Consider the following 27,641-nt stretch of genomic DNA (forward strand, 5'->3'; position numbering starts at 1 on the left):
AACTCTCTGACTTGTAAAACATTAAGGTGCAGTTTTCACATGGCCAAGACACACGTCTGTATTGCCACATGGCCGTGTCTCTGCCCGTGTGCTCAATTCTAAGCATTCTGTTTCTTAACTTTAAGATGCAGGGGACGCACGGCCAGACCACATGCCCATGTGCTAGGCCATGTGTCACACACGGTTAAGACACACGCCCGTGTGTCTACCCGTATGCACAAAAATAGGCCATTTTAAGGCCACTTTTCTCACCATTTTCAAAATTTGCCTGCAAATAACATTTATACACACCAATATATCCCACCAATCAACCAATTCAAGTCAATAATTCATATGTTAAACAAATTTTAAGCATAATTTATAACCACATTACTCAAATTGTTTGAACATTTTATATTAATTCTATTCATCAAATACTAAAAACTACTACTAAATATATGCACATACATATTCATATTTATAAGTCTTTCACAACCATATCTTAAATATATTTCTTTTTCAATCCTATACATGCCATATAAACCATAAAGAATTTTGCAAAATCTACCGGAGAAAATCTAGATAATGTGGCCCGATATGTTGACCGATCCTCTGAACTCTTGTTAATCTACACAGAACATTTAAACACACAGGAGTAAGCTTATGAAAGCTTAGTAAGTTCATAGGCATAAAACGTAAATCTTACCGATCATACTTTAATAAATCATAACGTAAATCTTACCGGCCATATTTTAATAAATCATTTAACTAACATTTCGCTAACATTTCCTATCATTCACAATTCCAAATGATTAATTCACTTTATTGAGCTCAATTCCAATGATTACTAAAGTTCTATCATATTAATTCATGTAACACTTACCAGACTTTGTCAAATTAGAGAACATCTTACGGATTTGAGTACATCGTTAATTTGATGCCATAGTCCAACTATAGTTTTACACGAATATTGTCATGGCCATGCCATGATCTTTCACTCATGATGCCATAACCCGGTTATGGTCTTATACATATACACTTACTGCCATGGCCTAACCATGGTCTTACTGTAACACCCCTAACCTATAACCATCATCGGAATAAGTTAAGAGGCATTACCAAACTTGTAACTCAGTTCAGAACAATCATTTATCAAATTTCATCTCATTTCAGTAAATATCATTCATTCATATTCAATATGTACTTAAATCAAACATATAAAGCTTAGATCATACATTCGGGACTAAATCAGTAACATATTAAAGTTTTGGAAACTTAGAAAAATTTTAACACTTCAAGTGTCACACGCCCATGTGAGCAAGCCGTGTGCCTCACACGACTAATAAACACGCCCGTGTCTTAGACCGTGTGGAAACAGGGCATACATACTGACTTGTGTCACATGGTCGAGGACATGCCCGTGTGTCAGGCCATGTGAAAACTGGAGAGGATACTGACTTGGGTCATACGACCAACCACACACCCGTGTGTCTAGCCCGTGTGCCCTTCGAAATGGCCACACACGCCCGTATGTCAGGCCGTGTCAAAACTGTAGGGTATACCGATTTATCAACACGGCCAGTCAAACGTCCGTGTGCTAGGCGGTGTGCCATATAGGGGGTATACTGACTTATACCACATGGCCAGTCACACGCCTGTGTGTGAGGCCGTGTGGAGCATACTGACTTCAATTCCATTTCAACACTAGGGGACACACGGCCGTGTAACATGACCATGTGTCACGTATGGCTGAGACACACGCCTGTGTCCCTGTCCGTATGGACAAAAATAGGCTATTTACAAAGCCATTTTGCCACCCAATTCCACAAGCTTACACAAGCATAAATGATCACATTTCATAACTCAATTGGCAATCATAATAACCATTTCAATGCACATTATTTTCCATATTAAACCTAACATTTACATACCCAATTACCTAATCAACATCATGCATAATCCATTCATATACCAATTACATATGAAGACATCATTTGCACATTTTCATTCCATCTATTCTTTGCCAAAGCATACCATAATTGAACACTTATACACAACCCAAGATGATATCAAAATAAGTCAAATCACATGGCTTAGCTCATACACAAAATATACCAAAAGCATAATTTTTAAGTGACCATAACTAACACCATTTAAACTAGCCTATACATGCCATATTTACATATTTTCACAAGTTCAAAAGTACTAATCGGAACTTGGATAGTGTGGTGTGCAACTCCGACTTGTCTGAAATGAGCGAGCTAACGAACCTCTATAAAACATAGAAAAAGAAACAGAGTAAGCTTATAGCTTAGTAAGCCTGTATAAATCAGAATGAAACTTACCATTATACATAATCAAAGCAATACTTAAAGTACAACCAATTCAATTAACAAACACCTAATCATAAGTATTTATCACATGTTAGTCATTGTAAAAATACATGAAACCATCCATTAATACAATATTTTGCATCATTCCAAATTCATATGTCATATATAACATTAATAACATTTATAAACCGTAACTCATCTGTATAAACAATAATAGAAAAAAAAAAGAAACGGAAGGGGAAAAAATAATGGAAATTTCGGTAGCAACTAGGGGAAAGAATCGGTAGAGGAGAGAAAAAAAGAAGAGGAAGAAGAATAAAACATTAGAAAAAGTTTGGGGAATTGGAAAGAAAACCAAAATTCTATTATTATTATTTTTTTTGCAACAAAAAGATAATCAGATTATTTTCTGATAATCTCTCCCCAATTATCTCCTAAAACCACTCCCTATTAACCCACTAAAACACAACTACTCAGAATTTTGCCCCAACATAACTCTTAGCCGAAATTGGAGCAAAAATATTGTTTCCACTCCATCACAAAGAATTAAACACAGGATTTCCAACACTCCACTTAACCACCAGACCAGCAGGCCCATTCTAATGTAAACTTACCAACAATTAAACTTAAGCCCTTTGCACAAGCTTAAGGCTTTATTTATAAAAATACCAAAATTTGCCCAAGTAAGGCTTGAACTTGGGTTCTCACACACACACTTAAAACACTTAACCGCTGAAGCAGATACTCAATTGTGTGTCACACATACATGAAATCAAAAATTAAAATTTTGGGGCGTTACATATACAACCTTTGATATTCAGAATTTCAGCACCAAACCCTAATTCCTAACTTTTTCACAATTAGGTCCTAAAATCAATTTCTAGTGAAATTGCTTAATAAAATCATCTCATAACAAAATTAAAGCTTCAAATCCATGTTAATTCATCATAAATTTCCAGCACTCATTCATGGCGACTTTAAAAATGATCCATAGAATCAAAAACTAATGAAATCAATAGTTGGACCTAATTGTAAAAGTCACAAGAACATAAAAATTACAAAGAATAAGCAATAATTGAACTTACATGGTGCAAAAATATGAAAAACCAGCTTAGAGGACCTTCAATGGCGTTTTTAGCTGAAGAAATGTGAAGAAATATCTAGATTTCTTTTACTTTTATTGTTTTATTTAATTAGATTTTACAAAATTTCCAATTTTGTCCCTTGTTCACACTAATTTTTGTTATTTCTTGGACATACATGCCCGTCTAGCCCTATATAAAATATATAATTGCCTTTTTTTGTCCTCATTTATTTACTACTTAAGCTATTTAATCATTTTAACAAATTTTGTACATTTTTCAATTTAGTTCTTTCTAATTAATTAACTATCAAAACGTTAAAATTTTCTAACGAAACTTTAATACTAATTCAATGACACTCCATAAATATTTTTAAAAATATTTATGACTCGATTTATGTATTTGAGGTCTCGATACCTTGCTTTCGACCCAATTTATCTAATAAATTCTTTTAAATAACAAAATTCACTAATTCAAAAATACTTCTAATGCCATACTTGACTCATAATTGTTAATTTATTTAAATCTTTGAACTCACTTGTTGGATTTAGTGATTTCGAATCACTGGTTCCAACACCACTGAAAATTAGGCTGTTACAACGGACATTTGAAAAATAATTTTATTCAAAAAAATTGAATCCAAAACTCCGATGCTAATCCTGACTCAGCTACTGTTACTCTTGAAAGTAATAGTCAAATTTTAGAGTGAAAATTGTAAACTTTATACCGCAAACACTTAGGAAAAATAATTAATGTTCGAACTCTTATTTGAAAACTGTGGATTAACTTTAGACGTAAGACTTATAATTAGTTATCATACTTCTGAACTATAGATATACCCTAAAATCTAGACTTCCGAGAATTTGTTATGAGCACTCGAAGCAGACGTGGTAGAGGTAGGCTGTTGAACCGTGTACGGCCGCGTAGACAGTCTAAAAACTCCATTGGCAATGTACTAAATATTGTTGCTTAAAAATAATCATATTCTTTTTTCCCAAGGTCAAAAAATATTTTTACTCGTTTTAAAAGTAGGCATAATGCCTTTTTTTGCCCTCCAACTCTATAATAAAATCATATTAGGCCTCCATTTAATTTTTGATCTCTTTAAGCCATTGAACTTGTATTTTTTTTGTCAAATCATCCCAAAATAGACGGAAAAGTTAACATTTGTAAACTTTGCTGACATGGCATACACGTGGATTGCCATGTAGATGACACTTCAGTAATTAATTTTTTAAAATATAAAAAATATTTTTTTTTATTTTTAATGAGTTTTTTATAAGTTTTTTGAATTTTTTAAATGTTAAAAAATTAATTAAATGTTGATGTGTCATCTAAATGACAATCCATATGTATGCAACTTCAGTAAAGTGAAAAAACGTTAACTTTTTCATTCATTTTGAGGTGATTTAACATAAAATACAAGTTTAAAAGCTAAAAAAGATGAAAACTTAAATAAAGGGCTAAAATATTTTTTTTTATAAAGTTGAAGGGCCAAAAAAATCATTATACTTTAAAAGTATAAAACCGAAAGCTACTCCTTACTATCATTCATAAATTTGTACAATACTTTTACCTTTATTCATAAACTTTAACTTAGGTTAGAATGATCTTAAAAAGTGGTCCTAATATAATTAAGTTAATGCATTATTTGATACTTGGGTTTGATATATTTTTTAATGTAATATTTGTATTATTTTTTGTTCTAATGTAATACTTAAATTTGACAAAAGTTATATATTTTGATATTTAAAAATAACAATATTAACTTTTTAATGTTAACCTAGACATGTCCATGGGCTAGACCATTTGACTCGAAGGCTTGCTCAAAAAGTGAGAGGGATTGGGCAACAAAATAAGACCCGTGTAGGCCTTACCTCGGGTAAGACTTTTTGGCCAGGGCTCGACCCTGCTTGGCCTAAATATGTAAAAAAAAAAAGAAGTGATGTTTTTATTGTTTTTTAAATTTTTTTGTACTATTTTATTGTTATTTTTCACTATTTTGCTACTATTTTACTATTATGTTGCTATTATTTTATTGTTATTGTATAACTGTTGTTTTATTGTTAATTTTATTACAATTTTAGAGACATTTATTTGTTAAGTTGTATTCATTTTAATATTATTTAAGTATACATATATATTTTTTATTTATTAAAAAATATTTATTTTAATATTTTTAATGTTTTTGATGTATTATAAATTTTTAAAAATTTTATATAAAAGTTAATATAAAAAATTAATACGGGTTAAACCTAAACCTAAGAAACAGAATTAAAATTTTAGGTCCACGTTCCCCATGATCACCTGTGGTATGCACACGTAGAAACATATTATCGTATTGGCTAAGAAAAAGAGAAAGTAATGGCTAAAATTAATTCGTGGGAAGGAGACTAGAAGCCACAAAGACAAAGGTCGTACGAGTGTACAAATGTGTCATAATTACTGACCAGCATGGTCCATATGTACGGAAACGCCAAACTCATTTATTAAATATAAAATTTAATTTAAAAGAATTAAACATCCACATTCCATTTCCAATAATACTGAAAATAATTTTCTTTTCCATTTTTTACCCAATAAATCATAAATGTTTCCAAAGGCTTAGCCATCTTGCTTTTGTTTGGGACATAAATGGAACCTTTCCTATAATCTTTTTTTTTTATGAAAATGATAAAAAATTCCGTAAGGAAATATTTTTATTCTACTTAAATAAATTTATGCAAAAACAAACTTTTAGCATAAATCAATATTTTATTTAAAACTTCTTAAAAGAAATTTAAAACAACTTATTTGAATAAAAAGTAAATATTAAATATTAGTTATTTGATTAATAAAAAAATATAAAGTTAGTATTTGATTCCATTTGAACAACCGGAATCTAAATATTTTATTAGTTGGTATCATAATCTTTAAACTTTTAGTTTTATACAAATTTTTAATAAATATATATTTTTAGTATGACCAAATTATCCTTTATGTACATTGTATAGTTTATAAACATTAATTAATTATTTCCGAATTTATGATTATTTTCTCAAAAATATTATCTCTCGAGTTTGTTATTATTCAATCAAATATAAATCATTGATACCCAATTCGGGAGTGAATGAAAGAATTAATTAAAAATATGAAATCAACATCAACACCCATCAACACCCAAAATTAAATCTACATACTTATATTTTAGTATATAAGTTAGCAATAAATTAATTCATTTGATAAAATTTAGCCACTTTTATTATTTATTTAGTAAAAAAAAATTTTCACTTAGGCTCCGTTTGTTTCACTGAAAATGACTTTCAGAAAATGATTTACTTTTCTAGAAAAGCTAATATTTCCTGATATTTGGATGAATCTGTGTAAAATAATTTTTGTTATTTGGTAGATTTTTTAAAAATATTTCATAAAAGTTGTTTTCAATTAAACAAACATACATTTGAGATTTTTTTATTTTTTATTGTTTAATTAAATTTATTTTTATCTATAATTTTATATTTTACATTGTTTTTGCATATATTAAAAATATTATGTTAAATTCAGATTCATTACAATGTCATTTTTTAATTACATGACTATTAAGTGAGTATTTTTTTATTTAAAAATGTGACATCAACAAAATTGACAAAAATTTAACGATGTCAACAATTGGACTTGATTTTCAAATTTGAAAAGTAAAGGGACTAAATTCTTGAAAATAAAAGTACAAAGACTAAATTACAAATCTGTGAAGTGTACATAGACTTATGACATATTTAAACCTTTATACTACAAACCATTTATTATTAATATATTTATAATTGTAATAAATATTTATTATTAAAATATTAATATTGAATATTTTTAATAATATGTGAATAATATTATTTAAAATTATTATTTTTAAAATTTATTATTAAAATAAAAATAAAATATTAAATAATTTATTAAAATAATAAATTATATTTATTATATTAATAATTTATTATATGACCAAATATAAATAATTAAATATGTATGTTTAATAATATTAAAAATATAATATTTTAAATATTTTTAAAAATAAAAGTAAAATTTATTATCAATATAATAATATTAAGTTTGATTTAAGTTAATTTTTATAAAAAATAAAATTATTTATAGATGAAATCTTTTCCGAAAAATGACTTATACTTTTCAAAAGGGTAAGTCATTTAACAGGAAAAATGACTTATTTTACCTTGACCTGTAAGTCATTTCCCGTTGACCAAACTATTTTCAATGAAACAAACACAAGAAAATACAATAAATATTTTCAGTAAAACCTTTTACAAGTAAACAAACATACCCTTATATTCACTTTTTTTGTTTCAAGTTTATTATTTAATTATTTATTTTGAGTTTTTTTTCAAAATGATAGTTTAATCTATTTAATTTAAAAAAATATAAAATTAATAAAAACATAAATACCCTTATAAATTATTTTTTAAAAATATATTAATTTTTATTTTTTTCAAATAAGTTTAAATTAAATTGATTTATAACATCTCCTGACTTAAATATATATTGCAATTTACAAATACAGATGCAACATATATATATATTTATTCAAATGGTGGCTTTTGTCTGTTTTGTATGTGGTTCTTTATGGAGTGTCAGCTACACCCAATGCCAAAACGACAAACCCTTCCCTCCATAGGGCAAAAAAAGGGAAAGCGATTGGGAAATGAATATAGGTGAAAACTGAAAAGCATAAATTCTGGCCAATCCCCCCCCCGGCCCCCACTTCTTCACACTTTCTTCCGGTTCCCATTATTAAATGAGCTTTGGATTGGTGGGTTTCTTCTTCATTCATCTTCCTTATTATCACACTTTTTGCAATATATATATAGGTTAAATTCAATGGCTCCTACTTGATATTCTTTTCTTCTTTTGTTGTTTTTGTATAAAGTTTTTCGTTATGTTAGCTTAATATGGCAAAAAAATAAAACAGTGGTGCTTAGCTCTTTATCATTTCTTTCTCTTATCTTCAATCCCATTTTTGGTTACTTCTTTGTTCTTAAACTTGCTTATGACTTGTATTTTCCTCGATTTGAGCTAAGAACTTTATTCTTTTTTGGGTTTGATTTTGTTTTGAGGTGAGGACTTTTGTTTTTTTTGTGTTTTTTTTATGTGGTTCTCAGCTATATTTATAGCTCTTGCTTGAAATTTTAGGATCTTTGCATATCAACAACGTTTGATTTCTCAGCACGTGTTCCTTTGGTCTCTTCCTCGTTTTCTTTTATATGCTGATATCATTGTCTGCAGCTTGCTATAATTTACCCAGAAACTCGGCATTTTTCTCTTTTTAATATATTTTTCCTTTTTTTCAAAAACCCTCTCCTTCAGTTTTTCTTTTTCCTTCAATTTCCCGAGCAAACTTACTTTTTATTTCCTTTGATTTTAGTATTTTAGAATGACGAGAAAGAGAATTCAGATCAAGAAAATCGACAACGTTGCGGCGAGGCAAGTGACTTTCTCAAAGAGGAGAAGAGGGCTTTTCAAGAAAGCTCATGAACTCTCCGTTCTTTGTGATGCTGAGATTGCTCTTATAGTCTTTTCAACAACTGGAAAACTCTTCGACTATTCCAGCGCAAGGTTTAATTTGATCATTCTCACACTATAATCAATGTTTATGTTTGGCCTTCAATTTTCATCTTTCTCAATATCTCTGCTGCAGTTCATAGATTAGTGTATAGATTTTGCTTGCGTGACTGAGAAAAGATCTTTAGAATTAAGAAATTAAACTGTATAAAAGTATAAATTCATAATGATTCAATGTACTTGAAATCTTATATTTATATTCAAAATAATTTCTTCAATACTAATTTTCTTGAATCTTGTTGAATCCTTATTTTATGGCTAATATAACATTAATAATTTGATAATTTTTACCCTTCGGTTTTGTTTTTAAACTGAAAAATTACTTCACTATCAAATTCCCATCATTGAAATCTTTTCAGCAATATTTTTTTGACACCTTAGTTTCTCGCCACATGATCATAAAATATAAGTATCCTCCCAGGTAATTAACTAGTTAATTTGATCTTACTGGTTTTGATTTTAGCACTTAAATATCTTGTGTTGTTTTTCAGCAAAAGAAATTCCCTTCGTAAATAACCATCCAGTTAAACTAATTAGGTTTTGAGATAAAACTACAATCCCAAATAAACAAGAGATGTTATTAATAGAATCATCATAACATTAATAGCATATAAGCTTTACAGGGACTTCATATGGCATTTGGTAATTAAGATCCATTGATTGATTGATGGATGCTATCCCTTTTGTACCTCCCTTTTCTATTAATTTGGTTTCTTTTATTTGACTGTATATATATATAAAGTACAATATAATTTACTAATATGTAAAAGATTGTTGCGGAAAGGATCGATTCGAGAACTCCGATATGACTACAAGTAAATTGACCGGAACGAAAAATAAAGTGAACACAAGGATTTACGTGGTTCGGCTTTAATGCCTACGTCCACGGGCAGAGGCGAAAAGAAATTTCACTATAACAAGATGAAGATTACAAGTGTTTTACACTCAAGACACAACCCGAGAACCTCACAACTCTCAACCCCTATAGAAAACCCGAAAGCTAAAATCCTAGCTTTCAAAGAACAAGCTTTGCTCTCTCTTGGTTTGGGATGATGAATATGGCTAATGAACCTCTCTATTTATAAGAGAGTTCAAGGACATAATTGTCCAAAACTTTGGCAAAGATTTGTGGTTGAAAATGGACACCAACAACCATCCACTAATCCACTACCACCAACAACCCACTACCAACAACAACAATCCACTACCAATTTTAAGCCATTTCTTAACAAATCTCCACCTTGGCTTGAAATTTACCAAGCTGAACATCATAGTGAATTCCTCGAACTGGATCACCTCTTCCAAACGCCTCTCTGGCGCTAATCAATCCCGAATACCTATCAAGTCCAAGCAATGCTTGAACTTATATGCAGGGATCACCTTAGTTAACATATCTGCAGGATTCTTCTCGGTAGCAACCTTGCTGATAACAATGTCACCTTGCGTAACATGTTCCCGAACAAAATGATATCTGACATCAATGTGTTTGGTCCGTTCATGAAACATCTGATTTTTAGTCAGATGTATGGCACTCTGGCTATCGCAAAATACAACAGTGAAATCCTGTTGTAAACCCAAACTGCTTACTAGACCTTTCATCCACAATGCTTCTTTCACTGCTTCTGCTAACGCCATATATTCCGCCTCAGTCGTAGATAAGGCTACGGTAGACTGTAACACAGCTTTCCAACTAATGGCTCCTCCAGAATAAGTGAAAACATAACCCGTCAGAGATCTTCTTTTGTCCAGATCTCCAGCATAATCAGAGTCCACATAGCCCGTGACACTGCTAGTGCAGTCACTCTGATCATATACCAAGCATAAATCTGCAGAACCTCTCAAGTACCTGAGAATCCATTTCACGGCCTGCCAGTGTTCCTTGCCAGGACAACTCATGTATCTGCTGACCACACTAACTGCATGTGAAATGTCTGGACGAGTGCAAACCATTGCATACATCACGCTTCCAACTGCACTCGAGTATGGAATGTGAGACATTTGCTGCTTTTCTTCATCAGATTGTGGTGACAACTCTGCAGAGAGTTTGAAATGTGGTGCCAACGGAGTACTCACAGTTTTCGCTTTATCCATGCCGAAGCGTTGAAGAACCTTTTCAATGTAGTTCTTCTGCGACACACGAAGCTTGCCCGCCTTGCGATCTCTGTGAATATCCATGCCCAAAATTTTCTTGGCAGCACCCAGATCCTTCATCTCGAACTCACCACTCAACTGCGACTTTAACTTGTTGATTTCCGACATGTTTTTGGAAGCAATTAACATGTCATCAACATACAGCAACAAATAAATGTGCGAACCATCTGAGAGCTTCCGATGATAGACACAAGCATCATAGTCACATCTTGTGTAACCATGCTGAATCATGAAGCTATCAAACCGCTTGTACCACTGCCTTGGGGATTGTTTCAATCCATATAAAGACTTCTTTAATAGACAGACATGGTCTTCTTTACCAGGAACTGTAAAACCCTCTGGTTGACGCATGTAGATTGTTTCCTCGAGCTCACCATGCAAGAACGCCGTTTTTACGTCAAGCTGCTCAAGTTCTAGATCAGACTTGGCCACCATGGCAAGTAATACACGAATGGAAGAATGCTTTACGACTGGGGAGAAAACTTCATTGTAGTCAATCCCCTCTTTCTGAGTGAAGCCTTTAGCAACCAATCGTGCCTTGAATCTAGTTGCTTCAACCCCTAGGATGCCTTCCTTTTTCTTGAAGACCCATTTGCAACCAACTATCTTCTGGTTACTTGGCGGCTTAACCAACTCCCAAGTATGGTTCTTGTGAAGAGATTCTATCTCCTCACTCATAGCAATTGCCCACTGTGCCGACTCATCACACGTGACAGCCTCATTATAACTGGAAGGTTCTATACCAATGGACTCCGCCACACTGAGCGCGAAAGACACCAGATTAGCGTAACGCGGATTTGGTTTGATTTGTCTCTTCGTTCTTCCAGTGGCAATGCTATATGGTTTTTCTTGAGGTGACTCATCTTCATCGGAATCTTGCACCTCAACTTGATCATCCTGGACTGAAGTACCTTCCGTAGGAATTGGAGCGTCCACCTGACACTCCACCTGCTTCTCAACACCGTGATCTCCCATTCTATCTGACTCCTCCTTTTCCCGGGAATTTGTGGTGGATCGAAGCATGGATGACTCATCAAAAGTCACATCTCTGCTGATGATGAACTTGGACGAAACCGGATCAGGACACCACAACCTGTATCCTTTCACCCTTGGCCGTATCCAAGAAATATGCATTTCTTCGCCCTCGGTTTGAGTTTTCCCTCATTTACATGAGCATACGCAGGGCAGCCAAACACTCTTAAACCAGAGTAATCAGCAGGAGAACCAGACCATACTTCCTCAGGAGTCTTCAGCTCAATAGCTGTTGACGGAGATCTGTTAACCAAATAACAAGCAGTATTAACAGCTTCAGCCCAAAATTCTTCACCGAGCCCAGCATTTGATCGCATGCAACGAGCTCGCTCCAAGAGAGTTCTATTCATGCGTTCTGCAACTCCATTTTGTTGTGGTGTTCGACGAACAGTGCGGTGTCTCACTATTCCTTCATTTTTGCAGAACTCATTGAATTCACCTGAGCAAAACTCCAAGCCATTATCCGTCCGGAATCGCTTGATCTTCTTTCCTGTTTGATTTTCGATCAAAGCTTTAAATTGCTTGAAGTTGATGAGAACCTCATACTTGCTCTTCAGAAAATACACCCAAACCTTTCTCGAGTAATCATCGATAAAGGTAAGCAGATATCTGTAACCACCTTTAGAAATTGTCGGAGAAGGCCCCCAAAGGTCAGAATGGAAGTAATCCACTGTGCCTTTTGTCTTGTGAATCCCAGTGCTGAACTTTACCCGAGTCTGCTTACCGAAGACGCAGTGCTCACAGAAATTCAACTTTCCTGTACACTGCCCAGACAATAATCCTCGTTTGCTTAGCACCGATAAGCCTCTCTCGCTCATATGCCCGAGCCGCATATGCCATAACTTCGTGGTGTCAGAATCTAGATCATCTGATGATGACACTCCCGCAACACCTGTAACCGAGGAACCATCGAGGAAGTAAAGGCCCCGCTCCAAATTACCACGTATCACAGTCAAAGCACCCGAGAATACCTTGAGAACTCCACCTTCAGCAGAGTACCGAAAGCCTTTCTTGTCCAACGTACTCAAAGAGATCAAATTTTTCTTCATTTCTGGAATGTGCCGAACATCAGTTAGAGTTCTAACAATACCGTCAAACATCTTTATACGAACTGTGCCAATCCCCATGACTTGACATGCGTGGTCATTTCCCATTAGTACTGAACCAGAATGCTTCTCGTATGTTGAGAATGCATCTTTCGAAGTACTTATATGAAATGTAGCTCCCGTATCAAGAATCCATCTCCCACCAGCGTAAGAGTCGGATACTGCAAGAACGATCTCGGCATCACTTGAAGAATCTGCATCAGCTACATTCGCACGATCATTTTGTTGCTCCTGTGATTCTGATTTCTCCTTCCTTTTCGGACAATCTACCTTCATGTGCCCGTACTTCTTACAGTAGTAGCACTGTATTCTCTTCTTGGACTGCGATCTAGGATGGCTTTTACTTGAACTTCCACCCTTTGCCTTGGATCTTCCTCGAGCAACCAAGCCTTCGCCTTCATTGTTTTCGACCACCTTACCAGTGATTTTCTTCCTCAACTCACTGGAACTTAAGGCATTTTTCACCTCCTCTAGAGTCAGGTCATCACGACCGTACATCATTGTATCAACAAAATTCTCATACGAGGGAGGCAAAGAACACAAAACAATTATTGCTTGGTCCTCATCATCGATTTTGTTATCGATATTATTCAAATCCATGATAATGGAATTGAATTTATCCAGGTGCTGGGAAACAGGTGTACCTTCCTCCATCTTCAGGGCATAGAGTCTTTGCTTGAGGTAGAGCCGGTTCGTCAATGACTTCGTCATGTACTTGCTCTCTAACCGGAGCCACAAACCGGACGCGGTTTTCTCATCCGCTACTTCTCGTAGCACTTCATCTCCTAGACATAGCAGAATAGCACTATGTGCTCTTTCTAGCATGTCATCCTTTTGCTCTTCCGAAAGCGTGCTTGGTAATTTATCTTTACCAGACAATGCTTTTAGCAATCCTTGTTGAACCAGCACTGCCCGCATCTTGATGCGCCATAAACTGAAACTATTTTTCCCGGTAAATTTCTCGACATCATACTTAGTCGATGAAACACTTGTAGCCATAATTTGGAACCTTTGAATGAATGATAATATTTTCTTCCTGATGTGAAAGATCAGACAAAGCTGCAGTCACAGGGCAATTCAGAAAATATTATCACTCCTTCAACTACGCTCTGATACCAATTTGTTGCGGAAAGGATCGATTCGAGAACTCCGATATGACTACAAGTAAATTGACCGGAACGAAAAATAAAGTGAACACAAGGATTTACGTGGTTCGGCTTTAATGCCTACGTCCACGGGCAGAGGCGAAAAGAAATTTCACTATAACAAGATGAAGATTACAAGTGTTTTACACTCAAGACACAACCCGAGAACCTCACAACTCTCAACCCCTATAGAAAACCCGAAAGCTAAAATCCTAGCTTTCAAAGAACAAGCTTTGCTCTCTCTTGGTTTGGGATGATGAATATGGCTAATGAACCTCTCTATTTATAAGAGAGTTCAAGGACATAATTGTCCAAAACTTTGGCAAAGATTTGTGGTTGAAAATGGACACCAACAACCATCCACTAATCCACTACCACCAACAACCCACTACCAACAACAACAATCCACTACCAATTTTAAGCCATTTCTTAACATATAAGGAGTTCAAGACATAATTGTCCAAAACTTTGGCAAAGATTTGTGGTTGAAAATGGACACCAACAACCATCCACTAATCCACTACCACCAACAACCCACTACCAACAACAACAATCCACTACCAATTTTAAGCCATTTCTTAACAAATCTCCACCTTGGCTTGAAATTTACCAAGCTGAACATCATAGTGAATTCCTCGAACTGGATCACCTCTTCCAAACGCCTCTCTGGCGCTAATCAATCCCGAATACCTATCAAGTTCAAGCAATGCTTGAACTTATATGCAGGGATCACCTTAGTTAACATATCTGCAGGATTCTTCTCGGTAGCAACCTTGCTGATAACAATGTCACCTTGCGTAACATGTTCCCGAACAAAATGATATCTGACATCAATGTGTTTGGTCCGTTCATGAAACATCTGATTTTTAGTCAGATGTATGGCACTCTGGCTATCGCAAAATACAACAGTGAAATCCTGTTGTAAACCCAAACTGCTTACTAGACCTTTCATCCACAATGCTTCTTTCACTGCTTCTGCTAACGCCATATATTCCGCCTCAGTCGTAGATAAGGCTACGGTAGATTGTAACACAGCTTTCCAACTAATGGCTCCTCCAGAATAAGTGAAACATAACCCGTCAGAGATCTTCTTTTGTCCAGATCTCCAGCATAATCAGAGTCCACATAGCCCGTGACACTGCTAGTGCAGTCACTCTGATCATATACCAAGCATAAATCTGCAGAACCTCTCAAGTACCTGAGAATCCATTTCACGGCCTGCCAGTGTTCCTTGCCAGGACAACTCATGTATCTGCTGACCACACTAACTGCATGTGAAATGTCTGGACGAGTGCAAACCATTGCATACATCACGCTTCCAACTGCACTCGAGTATGGAATGTGAGACATTTGCTGCTTTTCTTCATCAGATTGTGGTGACAACTCTGCAGAGAGTTTGAAATGTGGTGCCAACGGAGTACTCACAGTTTTCGCTTTATCCATGCCGAAGCGTTGAAGAACCTTTTCAATGTAGTTCTTCTGCGACACACGAAGCTTGCCCGCCTTGCGATCTCTGTGAATATCCATGCCCAAAATTTTCTTGGCAGCACCCAGATCCTTCATCTCGAACTCACCACTCAACTGCGACTTTAACTTGTTGATTTCCGACATGTTTTTGGAAGCAATTAACATGTCATCAACATACAGCAACAAATAAATGTGCGAACCATCTGAGAGCTTCCGATGATAGACACAAGCATCATAGTCACATCTTGTGTAACCATGCTGAATCATGAAGCTATCAAACCGCTTGTACCACTGCCTTGGGGATTGTTTCAATCCATATAAAGACTTCTTTAATAGACAGACATGGTCTTCTTTACCAGGAACTGTAAACCCTCTGGTTGACGCATGTAGATTGTTTCCTCGAGCTCACCATGCAAGAACGCCGTTTTTACGTCAAGCTGCTCAAGTTCTAGATCAGACTTGGCCACCATGGCAAGTATACACGAATGGAAGAATGCTTTACGACTGGGGAGAAACTTCATTGTAGTCAATCCCCTCTTTCTGAGTGAAGCCTTTAGCAACCAATCGTGCCTTGAATCTAGTTGTTTCAACCCCTAGGATGCCTTCCTTTTTCTTGAAGACCCATTTGCAACCAACTATCTTCTGGTTACTTGGCGGCTTAACCAACTCCCAAGTATGGTTCTTGTGAAGAGATTCTATCTCCTCACTCATAGCAATTGCCCACTGTGCCGACTCATCACACGTGACAGCCTCATTATAACTGGAAGTTCTATACCAATGGACTCCGCCACACTGAGCGCGAAAGACACCAGATTAGCGTAACGCGGATTTGGTTTGATTTGTCTCTTCGTTCTTCCAGTGGCAATGCTATATGGTTTTTCTTGAGGTGACTCATCTTCATCGGAATCTTGCACCTCAACTTGATCATCCTGGACTGAAGTACCTTCCGTAGGAATTGGAGCGTCCACCTGACACTCCACCTGCTTCTCAACACCGTGATCTCCCATTCTATCTGACTCCTCCTTTTCCCGGGAATTTGTGGTGGATCGAAGCATGGATGACTCATCAAAAGTCACATATCTGCTGATGATGAACTTGGACGAAACCGGATCAGGACACCACAACCTGTATCCTTTCACCCCTTGGCCGTATCCAAGAAATATGCATTTCTTCGCCCTCGGTTTGAGTTTTCCCTCATTTACATGAGCATACGCAGGGCAGCCAAACACTCTTAAACCAGAGTAATCAGCAGGAGAACCAGACCATACTTCCTCAGGAGTCTTCAGCTCAATAGCTGTTGACGGAGATCTGTTAACCAAATAACAAGCAGTATTAACAGCTTCAGCCCAAAATTCTTCACCGAGCCCAGCATTTGATCGCATGCAACGAGCTCGCTCCAAGAGAGTTCTATTCATGCGTTCTGCAACTCCATTTTGTTGTGGTGTTCGACGAACAGTGCGGTGTCTCACTATTCCTTCATTTTTGCAGAACTCATTGAATTCACCTGAGCAAAACTCCAAGCCATTATCCGTCCGGAATCGCTTGATCTTCTTTCCTGTTTGATTTTCGATCAAGCTTTAAATTGCTTGAAGTTGATGAGAACCTCATACTTGCTCTTCAGAAAATACACCCAAACCTTTCTCGAGTAATCATCGATAAAGGTAAGCAGATATCTGTAACCACCTTTAGAAATTGTCGGAGAAGGCCCCCAAAGGTCAGAATGGAAGTAATCCACTGTGCCTTTTGTCTTGTGAATCCCAGTGCTGAACTTTACCCGAGTCTGCTTACCGAAGACGCAGTGCTCACAGAAATTCAACTTTCCTGTACACTGCCCAGACAATAATCCTCGTTTGCTTAGCACCGATAAGCCTCTCTCGCTCATATGCCCGAGCCGCATATGCCATAACTTCGTGGTGTCAGAATCTAGATCATCTGATGATGACACTCCCGCAACACCTGTAACCGAGGAACCATCGAGGAAGTAAAGGCCCCGCTCCAAATTACCACGTATCACAGTCAAAGCACCCGAGAATACCTTGAGAACTCCACCTTCAGCAGAGTACCGAAAGCCTTTCTTGTCCAACGTACTCAAAGAGATCAAATTTTTCTTCATTTCTGGAATGTGCCGAACATCAGTTAGAGTTCTAACAATACCGTCAAACATCTTTATACGAACTGTGCCAATCCCCATGACTTGACATGCGTGGTCATTTCCCATTAGTACTGAACCAGAATGCTTCTCGTATGTTGAGAATGCATCTTTCGAAGTACTTATATGAAATGTAGCTCCCGTATCAAGAATCCATCTCCCACCAGCGTAAGAGTCGGATACTGCAAGAACGATCTCGGCATCACTTGAAGAATCTGCATCAGCTACATTCGCACGATCATTTTGTTGCTCCTGTGATTCTGATTTCTCCTTCCTTTTCGGACAATCTACCTTCATGTGCCCGTACTTCTTACAGTAGTAGCACTGTATTCTCTTCTTGGACTGCGATCTAGGATGGCTTTTACTTGAACTTCCACCCTTTGCCTTGGATCTTCCTCGAGCAACCAAGCCTTCGCCTTCATTGTTTTCGACCACCTTACCAGTGATTTTCTTCCTCAACTCACTGGAACTTAAGGCATTTTTCACCTCCTCTAGAGTCAGGTCATCACGACCGTACATCATTGTATCAACAAAATTCTCATACGAGGGAGGCAAAGAACACAAAACAATTATTGCTTGGTCCTCATCATCGATTTTGTTATCGATATTATTCAAATCCATGATAATGGAATTGAATTTATCCAGGTGCTGGGAAACAGGTGTACCTTCCTCCATCTTCAGGGCATAGAGTCTTTGCTTGAGGTAGAGCCGGTTCGTCAATGACTTCGTCATGTACTTGCTCTCTAACCGGAGCCACAAACCGGACGCGGTTTTCTCATCCGCTACTTCTCGTAGCACTTCATCTCCTAGACATAGCAGAATAGCACTATGTGCTCTTTCTAGCATGTCATCCTTTTGCTCTTCCGAAAGCGTGCTTGGTAATTTATCTTTACCAGACAATGCTTTTAGCAATCCTTGTTGAACCAGCACTGCCCGCATCTTGATGCGCCATAAAATGAAACTATTTTTCCCGGTAAATTTCTCGACATCATACTTAGTCGATGAAACACTTGTAGCCATAATTTGGAACCTTTGAATGAATGATAATATTTTCTTCCTGATGTGAAAGATCAGACAAAGCTGCAGTCACAGGGCAATTCAGAAAATATTATCACTCCTTCAACTACGCTCTGATACCAATTTGTTGCGGAAAGGATCGATTCGAGAACTCCGATATGACTACAAGTAAATTGACCGGAACGAAAAATAAAGTGAACACAAGGATTTACGTGGTTCGGCTTTAATGCCTACGTCCACGGGCAGAGGCGAAAAGAAATTTCACTATAACAAGATGAAGATTACAAGTGTTTTACACTCAAGACACAACCCGAGAACCTCACAACTCTCAACCCCTATAGAAAACCCGAAAGCTAAAATCCTAGCTTTCAAAGAACAAGCTTTGCTCTCTCTTGGTTTGGGATGATGAATATGGCTAATGAACCTCTCTATTTATAAGAGAGTTCAAGGACATAATTGTCCAAAACTTTGGCAAAGATTTGTGGTTGAAAATGGACACCAACAACCATCCACTAATCCACTACCACCAACAACCCACTACCAACAACAACAATCCACTACCAATTTTAAGCCATTTCTTAACAAAGATTTTGTAGGGGATGTAAATCAAACAAGATCTTTTCTTGAACAAGGAAAAATTTCGAAGTTCAAATCTCCTTTTTAGCTGAATTGGCAATGAATTATAAGAAATTGCATATTTAGATGTATATATATATATATTACTAGCCGCAATTTATTAATGGCCAAAAGTCTCTTAGACTGAAAATTAGAAATTGAAAGAGAAGGGTTTTTTTTTTCTTTCTTTGTTAATAAAGAGATGCTTTTCTCTCTAATAAAAAGTCATTTCTCATCTTTTATATTTAAAAATTGTATCGTTACAAATTAATTATATATACATGTCTATGCATCTTTTTTGTTTATATCATTGTCCATTTGTTAATTCTATTGCTTCAATCTCCTATTTACCCTTTAAATTTTTATGTATATTAATATGTTTAGCATTAGACTTACCAATATATATATATATGCTTTTTATACTTAAAACCCTAAAAGGTTACTAACATTATCCAAGTCCAAAAAAAAATACATTATAAGATGCTTTCTTCACCAATTAAATTAATCATATTAATTTCTTTTTTTTTTGTCACATAATAGTTACAAATAAGGGTAAGGCTCCAACAAGTTCATATTCTAGATTTGCATGGATATTGTCATCTAAGTAGATACATGTCATTTGGTAATCAAGATCCATTGATTGATTGATGGATGCTATCCCTTTTGTACCTCCCTTTTCTATTAATTTGGTTTCTTTTATTTCACTGTATATATATAAAGTGCAATATAATTTACTAATATGTAAAAGATTTTGTAGGGGATGTAAATCAAACAAGATCTTTTCTTGAACAAGGAAAAATTTCGAAGTTAAAATCTCCTTTTTAGCTGAATTGGCAATGAATTATAAGAAATTGTATATTTATATTATATATATTACTAGCCGCAATTTATTAATGGCCAAAAGTCTCTAAGACTGAAAATTAGAAATTGAAAGAGAAGAGTTTTTTTTTTCTTGTTAATAAAGAGATGCTTTTCTCTCTAATAAAAAGTCATTTTATTTCTCATCTTTTATATTTAAAAATTGTATCATTACAAATTAATTATATATACATGTCTATGCATCTTGTTTGTTTATATCATTGTCCATTTGTTAATTCTATTGCTTCAATCTCCTATTTACCCTTTAAATTTTTATGTATATTTATATGTTTAGCATTAGACTTACCAATATATATATGCTTTTTATACTTAAAACCCTAAAAGGTTACTAACATTATCCAAGTCCAAAAAAAATACATTATAAGATGCTTTCTTCACCAATTAAATTAATCATATTAATTTCTTTTTTTTTTCACATAATAGTTACAAATAAGGGTAAGGCTTCAACAAGTTTATATTCTAGATTTGCATGAATGTCATCTAAGCAGATAAATGTCATTTTCAGTTATTATATTTGATATATTAATAGTGAAATTTTAATTTATTATTTCTAATATTAAAATTATATTCTAGACATAGCATCAACAAGTTTGTAGTAGTGGAACCCTAGCCTCTCTCTGTATACTTCATATATTATTCACCATCTCTTTTTCAAAAGTCCTCACTTTTACAAGATGACTACTATATGTAGTTATATTTGTTACTGGCAAGAAACCCTCAAACCCCGAAATAGAGCAAGATGAATACTATATTTGCAAAACTAGTTCTTCCTCTTAATATATGTGTATTATTTTATATGTATGTATATATGATTAGAAAAATATTGAGAAAATTGCTCTTTTATTGTAAGCCAAACATATACCATCTGCTTATTTTTATTTTTATTCTTAGTTTTTTTAAGTGGAGGGTATTGATTCAGTGCCATTGAATTGTTATCCCCAGTATGGAGAAGGTGATTGAAAGACGCAATCAACAGTCAGGAAAAGGCATCGACAGAGCGGTCACCAGTCCATATCATGGACTGCAGGTTACGATGGAACTTCTATTCTTGTTGTCTTGTAGTTTGCACCCTCTCATGCTGATGAAGCTGACCTCTTGTTTTAGGTTGGGAGTCGCACGTGTGTCATGTTGAGCAAGGAAATGGCTGAAAAGACCCACCAACTGAGGTAAATCTTACAGTTTCCTGTATATGTATGTGTATTATGTATGTGAGCAATGATCCTTTCATGCATCAATAGACAGCTGAAGGGAGAGGAGCTCCAAGGGTTAGGTTATGAAGGATTAAATCACCTGGAAAAACTAGTTGAAGGAGGCTTGAGACGAGTTACTGAAACAAAGGTTTCCTGAAAGCCCCATTTCCATTTCCATCTCCATCTCCATCTCCACCTCAACTCACCCTTCATTTTCCCTTTTAACTAATGATAAAAAGCTTTTGTGTTACAGGATGAGAGATTTTTCAAAGAAATCAGCACCCTCAAGATGAAGGTGATATATATTGCAACAGTAGTTGATTGGATTTTGTTCAAGTTTCATAGTTTAAAAAGGAATAATTTAGTATTGAATTATAAGAAATATGGAATATTTTACTATAGTTTTTTTGCTGCTTATAGCTTCCTAATTAAAGATTTCTTTTATTAATCTTATTTTTATAGGTTACCATAAATTTTATAAATTTAGATATTCATATTATATTAATGTTCTGTGTCACGTCCAAAAATAATAAAAACGAATAATGTGAATAACATAAAATTATATAAGATTATATCGATGCTTTCATATATATCCAGTTTATTTATGCTTATATATATATATATAATCTGCCTGGGCTTAAATGATCTCTGATACTTGATTCTTGTTAAATGTGAAGGGAGCAGAACTGGTGGAAGAAAATCAGCAATTGAAACAGCAAGTGAGTTGTGTTAGTGATAATTTAGACAACTTTCTTGTTTCCAGCTTTCATTTGACATATAAAATTTAATTTTGGTAGATGGAGAATTTACCTCATATGGTCCACGTCCAACCATCAGAGTCGATTGCTCATGCTGGGAGCTCTGAAAATCCAATTCAACCCTATGATAATAGCCAAGACATTTCTCTCACATTGGGGTAAGTCATGCAACTCTTATACATTAATCCCTACTCATGCAACTATTACTTTGGAGTTCCTTGCATTTTGCCACCATGGTATATTATTTCATATAAAGTTGGAAACACATGTTACCATGATAAAAGGATTACATTTCACAGGCTTGGATTTGGTTAAAATAATATTTTAGAGAAATATAATAATATTAAAATTACTCAAAATATCTTTTTTAAGCTTTATATTTTAATAAAGGATTATAATTTAAAATTAAAATATATTAGATATTGGAAAAGATTACATATGTATGTCAAAAGAAAACTCAAATTAAAAAACTCATATTTTATTTAGATATATTTACTATTCTAAATATATATTCAAAATTAAAATAAGAAAAAATGCCATTCTTATAATCATAACATAAAAAGCTTACTTAGAGAACCATGAATAGATAACATTTGATATAATCTAAATAAATTGTAATAAAAAGGCCATAGATTTTGAATAGTATTCATGAGACAATTAAAAATTCTTAGTATGGGAACTTTTTCTATAATTTTATTTGTCTATTAAATTTTTGAATTTTATAGAGTAGTTGCTTTATACCTATAGCAATATTTATTTTTGGCTGTATGATGAAATTTATTAATTCAATAAAGCAATTAAACTGCTACAAAAGAACAAAAAAGTACTACACAATAACTTTAATTTATACAAACAAATTAATCAATGATACCTCAAGAAGCATAAAGTGAAGCATTAACGGAACCAGTTCTATTGATTGGTTTTTCTTTTAAACGAGCTCACACAATCTCTTTAACATGCATCAAGATAGTATCTTCAGTCAAGAAAGATGTACCAAAATATCTCTTGTTCCTCTGTCTTCATATCACAAACAAATATGTACCCCAAACAAGCTTGAGTATGGTAACAAATAAAGATTTTCCTTTTAAATTTCAATATTGCTCAAGTTAACTCTTGCCTCCAAGTTCCCATAGCCCTATGAATGGAGTAAATGCACAAAATTGACTACCATACCTTCCTTGAAAAACTGCATTAAAAGAAAATGTGATCACGTTTCTCTATAGCATCTATACAGAAAAAGCAACAAGTATTAACTGAATCCCAAAAGCAAGCAAGCAATCCCGGGTTGGAAGCCTATTAAGAATGATTGTCCAAGCAATAAGAGAATGTGAAGTAGGAGTTATATCCAAAAAACTCCTACCCTTTAACACGTATTCACTGACCCAAGTGATCAAAAGAGACCCCTCTTTTGCAAGCAAGGCACGGATAAGCTACAAAATATAAGCTTGATTCCATTCTACCACATTTTTTAGCCTCAAGCCCTCTTTCAGATTTAGGTAAACAAATTGCCTTCCAACAAATACGAGCCTCTCGACCCGAGCCAACCTTCCCTTTCCATAAGAAGCTAAGACAGAATTGACAAACCTTCTTAAGGACATTCTTAGGCATTAGAAATTAACGACTCCAATAGGCTTGCACACTAAAGATCACAACCTTAATGATCTTGTAGACCACCCTTGAATCTTGTCCAGAATCCTATTGGTTAAAGCAGCATAGTTAGATTGAGACAACTTTCAAGAAACAAGAGGAACACCAAGGTACCTCAATGGCAGTGGCGAATCTAGAGGGGGGCTGGCATGGGCCCCAACCCCCCTAAAATGTAAAATTGCTATTTAAAACCTTAAAATTTTTAAAAAAAATTTAAATTAGTAAAATTAAAATTGTACTTTAGCCCTCCTTAAAATTATAAAAATTTGATTTAATCCTTTAAAAATTATAAAGATATAGACTATAAAAAAATTAAAATTTCATTTGGTCCCCTGTAAAAGATTGTTCTAGCTTCGCCTTTGCTTACTGGCAGCCTACCAACTTTAAACCTTGTGCAAGAAGTCATAAGAGCCAACTCCTCTTGAGCCACCCCAGCAACAAAAAATTTCACTTTTGGAGGCGTTGAGTTGCAACCAAGAAAGTAAGTAAATTTGTTGAAGAACACAATAAACATCAACCATCGAATCAACAGTACCTCTAGAAAAAATAAGAAGATCATCGGAAAACATGAGATGAGTCAATTGCACTCGAAGGCACATAGGATAATACTTGAAAAAAGCATTTATGGCAACAAAATCCAATAACTTGAATAACACGTCCATTGCAAGCACAAAAAGGTAAGGAGAGAGAGGGTCTCATTGCCTAATACCTCTCCTCCCATGAAAGAACCCCACAAGGCGTCCATTAAGGGAGACAGAGAACCGATGAGTAGTTAAGCAAATTTCAATTCACTTCAAGAACTTTTTATGGAACCCTTAAGCTCTAAGCAATGAAAGCAAAAAACTCCAATGCAAAGAATCAAACACCTTTTGAAGATCAACCTTCAAGGTACATCTAGGAGAAATATGTCTTCTACCATACCCTCGCATTAGCTCATGAGCCAACATGGTATTATTAGTGATACTACGCCCTCTAACAAAGGTATTTTGACTTTTAAAAATCAAAGTAGGTAGAAAAAGAGTCACTCTATTAACCAAAACCTTGGTTATGCACTTATAAATTGCACTGTAACAAGAAATAGGCCGAAAATCCTTTACATAGTCAGAGTTATCACACTTAGGAACCAAGGAAATTGAAGTAGCATTAAAGGCAGCGAAAAGAGTGGAGGATGCAAAAAAATACTGAACAATCAGGCCCCACTATACCCCATGTAAATTTAAAGAAGAAAGTTGTGAAACCGTTAGGACCATGGGCTTTTTCATTCCCCTGCCCAAAAATAGTTGCCTTTATCTCTTCATTGGTAATAGGACTAGTCAACACACAATGAGCATTGTTAGACAGTTTAGGCAGTAACTCCTAAAGCAAAGAATTTGAACACTCAACAACATTGAAATCAATTGTGCCAAGAAGATTTTGATAAAACCCCAAAATCTCTGCAAAAATTTTAACAAAAGATTCCAACCAATTACCAATTGCATCAAAAAAATTGTGCAATTTTGTAATAACAATTTATATTACCAAACATGATATAGGAAATTATATTGTAATTACTCTTTTTAAGTCAAACATGTTTAGAGAATACCAATTGAGTATTAGCTCGATTGACATTAACATTGTTGCTAGTGAAGGAGGACTTGAGTTCGAATGTATTGAAGCATATTATCCTCCTATTGTTGGAGAAGTGTTATGAATAGTTCTAGGCATTGTATAAAAAAGAATAGATATGTATGAGTTCAAATATCACCATATGCTTATTTTAATTAGTTTTTGTTAAAATAAAAAAAGACTAAAAACCATTGAATAATATAACTTTTTTAATTACAGAAGAATATTGAATTAGTGACTCGATTGAGAGTGACACCAACTCAATTAAGGACTCTCAAAATTTAAGACTCCTCCCCCTACCCCAAGGTTTTCTTTGTATAAAAATATTATTAGATATATTTAAGTGTAATAATTATTACTCATCATATTTATATTTATAGTAGATGGGGTTTTTACTAAAAATTGTTCATTTTTTTAATAGCTATTATATATTATTTTTATTGATTAATAAATTATGAATGAGTGTTGTATATTATAAATATCAATTAAATTATATTTACATGTATCTTTATTATATGTCAAAATAAAAATTTTAGTACGAGCAAATCATACATCACGACTCAAATGTCATGTTATTATACTGGCATGTATCATTATTGTATTTCAAAATTTTTATTTTAATAGTAAATTACTACCATGCATACAACGCAACTCCTGACATAAGCTATGTGTTTAACACTATCGAACACTCATGTTTAAATCTTTTAATCATTGAATTGATAAAATATTTATTTTTTAAAATAAAGAATATGAAATGTTTATTTGGATAGATTGCATGCATATTTGGATTCTTTTTAAACAGAAAACTTTCTGAAAGTTTATTTTTCAAGCACACCCTTAATTGCTAGTGTTTGTATGTTGGAATGAATGGGTTTCGCAGGTTAGCCTTCCCTAACTCACGGTTGAAAGGTTAAAAGGGGGTGATGTTGCGAAGAAGTCATCGTCATCTTGCTTAAATCTGAGCTGGCTCCTATATTGGATAATGTTCATAGTAGTAATAATAATAATGATGATGTGTAGATTGTCAAGTAAACCAGTTTTATGGTACCTTTGATAATTATATATAGAGTCTAATATCAAAATTACCCGTACAAAAAAAGAATGTGAAGGTTAAAGCAATTATGCACATGCACTCGAGCATGGTGAATAAATTAACTTGTTTACTTTGGAGGGTTTAGTGCCATCTTTATTCGTTATTTGTTTTGTGCTTGTCTAAAGAGTGTGCTGAAATAGTTGATTAAGTCTTAATTCGATTGGTATGGGTATTGCTACCAGTGCAGGAGGACGTGGGTTCGAGTGCGTTGAAGTGAATTATCTTCTTATTTATGGGTTGGAGAGGGGTTATGAGTAGTTCTAAGCATTGTGTCAAAATGAACAAATATGATCCGAACGTATAATGAGATTGTTTAAAAAAAAAGTACGCTGGAATAGAAATTGGGTTGCTCTGATTTTTCTAAGGATTTTGTTAATTTTTATGATTAAAGTTGGTATGGATGGTTATTATACTTTCATGGTTTGGTGGTCAACAATTTTATTGGCTCATCTGTTTTGAAATTTGCATTTGCTGTAGAGAGATTTTTTTTTTTTATCATTTGAGTGAGGGGATGTTAATTTGTATTCTTTTATAACTGTTTTATAAGAAAATATGGTTTGAATATGCGTTTTTTTATAATTGCACATAACATTTGTTGGTTATTGGCTCACTTTAGTAGGTTTCATTTTGTTCTTTCTTGTTATTTTAATAAAATTTTGGGATAAAGTAACATTTAGCTTTTGATTTTTGTATTTTTTTCTTAATTTAGCCTTTAAATTTATTTCCTCTATATTTTTCGATTTGATCCATGAATTGAGATTTTAGTAAATAATTTTTTGAGATTAATATGGA

The 27,641-nt window shown here is 34.4% G+C and overlaps 1 protein-coding gene across 3 annotated transcripts; it reads left to right on the plus strand.

Annotated features, from left to right (window-relative positions):
- Nucleotides 1-7,987: 7,987 nt before the first annotated feature.
- LOC107887008 (MADS-box protein SVP) lies at nucleotides 7,988-27,261 on the plus strand. Of its 3 annotated transcripts, none has more exons than XM_041101870.1 (9): nucleotides 7,988-8,186; nucleotides 8,799-8,989; nucleotides 21,499-21,583; nucleotides 21,661-21,722; nucleotides 21,795-21,894; nucleotides 22,000-22,041; nucleotides 22,424-22,465; nucleotides 22,544-22,662; nucleotides 27,037-27,261. In XM_041101870.1, exons 1-9 carry the CDS (start codon nucleotides 8,172-8,174, stop codon nucleotides 27,059-27,061), a joined length of 681 nt encoding a protein of 226 aa, XP_040957804.1. In that variant the 5' UTR covers nucleotides 7,988-8,171; the 3' UTR covers nucleotides 27,062-27,261. The 3 variants fall into 3 exon arrangements, with proteins under 3 accessions (XP_040957804.1, XP_016666624.1, XP_016666626.1); XM_016811135.2 differs by having other exon boundaries at nucleotides 26,637-27,213; XM_016811137.2 differs by having other exon boundaries at nucleotides 8,176-8,244; nucleotides 26,637-27,213.
- The last annotated feature ends 380 nt before the right edge of the window (nucleotides 27,262-27,641 follow it).

Source organism: Gossypium hirsutum, chromosome A03, assembly GCF_007990345.1.
Source record: "Gossypium hirsutum isolate 1008001.06 chromosome A03, Gossypium_hirsutum_v2.1, whole genome shotgun sequence".
Lineage (NCBI taxonomy): Eukaryota > Viridiplantae > Streptophyta > Magnoliopsida > Malvales > Malvaceae > Gossypium > Gossypium hirsutum.